This window comes from Lipotes vexillifer, unplaced genomic scaffold, assembly GCF_000442215.2.
Source record: "Lipotes vexillifer unplaced genomic scaffold, Lipotes_vexillifer_v1.1 scaffold1094, whole genome shotgun sequence".
Classification (NCBI taxonomy): domain Eukaryota; kingdom Metazoa; phylum Chordata; class Mammalia; order Artiodactyla; family Lipotidae; genus Lipotes; species Lipotes vexillifer.
Genome location: NW_006792775.1, coordinates 2397396 through 2402054, shown reverse-complemented (window position 1 = coordinate 2402054; position 4659 = coordinate 2397396). Strand labels below are relative to the sequence as shown.

General features: G+C 64.2%; 1 protein-coding gene across 2 annotated transcripts in view; it reads left to right on the top strand.

Annotated features, from left to right (window-relative positions):
• The window catches only part of CARS1 (cysteinyl-tRNA synthetase 1), a 45567-nt gene extending 42844 nt beyond the window's left edge, over positions 1–2723 (top strand). For both annotated transcript variants that reach the window (XM_007465961.1, XM_007465962.1), the window contains 3 exons: positions 1494–1553; positions 1929–2012; positions 2589–2723. In XM_007465961.1, the coding sequence (XP_007466023.1) occupies positions 1494–1553; positions 1929–2012; positions 2589–2723 (279 nt within the window). The remainder of the gene's footprint in view (positions 1–1493; positions 1554–1928; positions 2013–2588) is intronic.
• Positions 2724–4659: the final 1936 nt, after the last annotated feature.

The window sequence follows — 4659 nt, the reverse complement described above, 5'->3', positions numbered from 1 at the left end:
AGGGGGAACGGGGGGGGGGGGGGGGGTGGGGGGTCACGGAGACGAGCGGCGAGGCTGGCCCGGGGCCGTGCTGGGTGCCGGGGACGCTGGTGTGGACGCCAGGAGGGGCCGAGCATGAGAATTAAGGAGCCCGGGTACCGGGGAAGGTCTGGCCGGAGTCAGGCTGGTGCGAGGTTCCGGGAGCTGGGCTTTGACCCCCGTCCAGGCTCTTCTTGGCCCCTCCCCCCCTTTCCATCCCATTCGGTCACCCCCGCTGGCGTCACGTCCCCTGGGTCGGGTTCTCCCCATCCTTGGACACCGCAGCGTGTGGGCCGCCCCGGCCCTTCCCCGGAGGTGATGTGGGGCTCACTCCTGCTCTCCCCCCAGGCGGCCCGGGGCGTAAAGACAGGGCAGTGAACTCAGATCGGGCACCCCTGCCCATGTCTTCACTGGCCATAAGGCCTCTGCGGGAGGGATTTGCCGTACACCTTCCCTCTGGTAGCTCGAGTTTCCAGCCGAGGGAATCCCACCCCAGGCCCCGTTGTGTGGAGGCGCCTGGGACCATGGCCTTGTAGGCTGTCTTCTGCTCCCCCAGCGGGATAAGTACCTCTGGTCTCTAAGTGGAAAAGCGAAAGCCCTCGGCACCCGTCTTCCCACCTCCCGAGCTCCGTGCTGGGTCCCTGTTCCTCCGTCCACCCTCAGCCCCTCCTGCTCTGCTCAGGTTCTCCGGTGACAAGGCGCATCCTGGGGTGGCCCCGCCCTTGAGCCCTGTTCTCTGGGACCCTCCCTTTGCTTCCCCCACTGCACTGCCTGCACTTCCCGCCTCTCTGGCGTCCCCCGACCCAGGTGACCTCACCCCGTCCCAGGGCCCCTCTGCCACCTGTGTGTCTGTGACCGCCGAGTTCTCTCTGGCCCACACTCCTGTGTCCAGCCGCCTACCTGAGGGCTCCGCTTGGCCAGGAAGCACCCGAAACCCAAGACATCCAAGAGGGAACGCTTGACCTTCATTCCCCAAACCCGTTCCTCCTTCCTATCCGCGGCACACGCTGTCCACATGGTGGACCGAGCCCAAACCTCCCGAGGCAGCCTCGGGCCCCTCCTCACGGGCACCCGGCCCAGCCCCCAGGCTCTCCCTTCCTCCCTGCCTCCTGCCCGGACGCTGCCTGCCTGGTGGGAAGTGGGCTCTGGCTCCCACCCGTCTCCTCCAGCCAGCCCCCCTCCCGCCCTCCCCAGGTGCCCGGGCCCCTCAGGGGTGGCCCTCGCCGTGCAGTCCCTGGTCCCGCACCCGACCGCAGCCCCCCGCTGCCGGGCAGCTCTGGTCCTTTCTTCATGTTGGTGTGCTGCAGGTGACCTCACGCGTGGTGTCCAGTCACCGCCCCGCGTCGAGAGCAGGGCTGGGTCAGAGCCCAGCTCACAGGGGTGGGCGGGGGGATGGCAGGGGGCTGGTCCTGCCCCTCTCCCACCCAAGAGGGGCCTGGGCAGCTCCAGCTCACGGGGCGTTTGCTGTCCCCCAGGCTGAAGAAGAAAAGAGAAGGAAGAAAGAGGAGGCCGCCAGGAAGAGACAAGAGCAGGAAGTAACGTCTGCTTGGGGGCGGGCTCCTGGCGGAAACGCACTTTGACCCCATGCCCTGCCCCCTGTGCCTCCTTGGGGCCCAGCCGGGCACCCCCTCTGCCTCCGTCCCCAGCACAGTGCCCCAGGGAGGCCGGGAGCCCTGGGCAGGGACAGACGTGGCCGCGAGCTCCAGGACGGCTTCTGTGGCCTTGATCCTGCTGTGCTGCGTGCACGGCCGTCCCCCTGTTCCTGCAGAAAACACCTGGCTCCCTCCTTTCACTTCCCTCTGCCCAGCTGTCGCTCCCTGAACCTGGGGGCTGGGATGGGAGCCGACACAGGGTTATGGGCGTGGGTCCCCACACGGGCTCAGAGCAGCGACCCCATGTCTGTGTTCCAGGCGGCAAGGCTGGCCAAGATGAAGGTTCCGCCCAGCGAGATGTTCTTGTCAGAAAGCGACAAGTATTCCAAGTTCGATGAAAACGTAAGAAATCCTTTCTTTCTTTTCAGAACGTTGTTAGACCCTTAAATTGGGATGACAGGGGTTTTCAAACTTGGCTGAGAAGGTTCTCTGTCCAGGGTGCTGTTTTGCAGGAAGGCGGGCTTATGTGGGGCTGTTTCAGGTCCAGCACGTGCAGCCCAGTACCCGGGCCCGCCCCTCCCCCACCGCGGCCCAGCGGCTCTGGTGCCGGGCGCCATGGCCTGGGCCAGTTGATGGATTTGCAGGGACTCACCCCCACAGACAGTCCAGAGGGGCCACGGCACAGATGTGCCCGTTGCTCCAGGGGCTCTTCAGCGTGGCTACTCATGGCCGCTTGGCCTCGAGACCCTCAGGCCTCCCTCACTGGTCTTGTACGTATTTGTTCGTATCAGAGCCATGTCGACCCTGGTGGGGAGCGGTGCCCCTCACCCCTCAGGCAGGGGGGCACCCCAGGATGGTCGCTTCCCAGAGGCTAGCGCGGGCACCTCGGAGCAGTGCGCTGGGTCCAGAGCACTGGATGCCGGGCAGGCGGACCGGCCTGGGCAGTGGGCGGTGGCCACCCGTGCACTTGCCTTTCAGGGTCTGCCTACACACGACACGGAAGGCAGAGAGCTGAGCAGAGGGCAGGCCAAGAAGCTGAAGAAGCTCCTCGAGGCCCAGGAAAAGCTGCACAGGGAGTATCTGCAGCTGGTTCAGAACGGAAGCGTCCCGTGAGGCTCCACACGGCCCCGGGGACTCTGCCGCCTGCCTGCTCCGGGCGCGCGTACAGCGCTCCTCGGGGTCTAAGTTAAGGATTCTGTCCGGAGAGGGCTGGGCCACCTTCAGCCCTGAAACGTCAGTAATAAAATCTTCCAAACGCGAGGCCGGGCTCTGTCTGCTGTCACCCTGCACGATCAGCGCTCGAGGGGGCCCGGCCGGGCTGCTTGGTCAGCAGGTCACGACACGGGAGCTCAGGCCACTGAGCGGCTTCAGCCGAGGACTGTCCCCCCCACCCCCCCGACCCTGCCCCCGTGCCGATGGCTGTCGGCTAATCTCTGGTGTGTAGGCACATTCGGAGGCATTTGAGTAGGAAAAAGACAGGCTCAAACTGGCAGAGCCCGCTGGCGCCGCACACAAAGGCTGCTCGGCCGGGTGCCCGGGTCCTGCTGGGTCAGCTCGGCGCCCTGTCTCCGCAGCGATTCCGCGGGCGGGCGGGCCGGCTCAGCACGGCTGGCGATGAGATGGGAGGAGGGGGGATCTCAGCAGCACAGGGCAGCGATGTCCCCAGGTCCCAGCCAGGAGAGCGTGTCCTCACCACCCTGCTCTCGCATTCTTACTCCTGGGGCTGAGAATCCCCACCTGAGCTCCAGGCCTGGATGGAGCAGGGTGGCAGTGAGCCGGGACCGGCTCCACCTGCAGAAGCGCGGGGCCAGGTCAGATCCGCGAGAACCAGCGATGGAGCCCTCGGGGCTGGGAGACGCCATCCAGGTCTCGCTCTCAGCGATGGCGAGGCAGGGGGCTGGGGTCGGGGTTGGCACTGTCCAGTGGTGGCCACGCTCGCCCTTCACCCCCGCGGCCCGCTCATAGGAGCATCACCCCCAGAGCAGGTGGGGAGCCAGCCTGCTGGCCGGTGCCGGCTGCTCTGGGGGGCTCCCAGCCACACATGGAGCACAACAGCTATGACCCCACGAGGACAGGCCCTGCATGTGTTCGACTTTTGAACCTTGTAAATGTTTTACGTTAAAAAAAGAATAGGCCAGTAAGAAAAAAGGCCCCAAAACGAAGTGGAACAAACCCAAGGCAGTTACCTGCCTAACAAGTCACCCCAGCATTTAGTGCCTGAAGTGATGACAATGACCTTATTATTGACCCTGGGGGTTCCGGGTTGACCGGATCCTCTGGGCGGGTCTGCGTGCTCATGCCTGGGTCCCGGGCGGGGGGGATGCTGGGGTGTGGCCTCCAGGTCGGATCAGGGATCAGCAGGCAAAACAAAACAAAAAAGACACGAGGCCCCACATGCTGAGAGTGATCTTTTTCTTTTTCTTTCTTTCTTTTTTTTGGCCCACAGCATGCGGGATCTTAGCTCCCCAGCGAGGAATCGAACCCGCACCCCCTGCAGTGGAAGCGCATAGTTGTAACCACTGGATTGCCAGGGAAGTCCCCTGGGAGTGGGTTTTTAAAGCTGATACGGCAAGGCAGGAAGCCCAGGCAGCCAGTGGGTCTGCTGCTGGAGGGCGGGCGACTCACCCCGGGTCCCTGGGGATGCTGCCGGGGCCTGGGAGGGTGAGGGCAGATCCCTGAGTGGGAGGTTGGGCAGTGGGAGGCCACCCCCCAAGCCCCTCAGCCTTCACATCGTGTAGAGGCTCCAGAAACTCGAGGACACCTGCAACAGCTGCCCTGTTGTACTGGACTGAATAATGCAACCCCGCAAATCCATGTCCACCCAGAAGTCCACAGTGTGAGCTAATTTGGAAATAAGAGGCTCTTTGCAAATGTAATTACTTAAGATGAGATCCCACTGGAGTAGGGTGGCCTCTAACTCCAATATGACCGGTATCTTTGAAAGAAGAGGAGACAGCCACGGGGACAGGCCACGTGAGGACAGAGGCAGAGGCTGGAGGGACGCGGCCACAAGCCTGGGGACACCTGGAGCCCCCAGAATCTGGGAGAG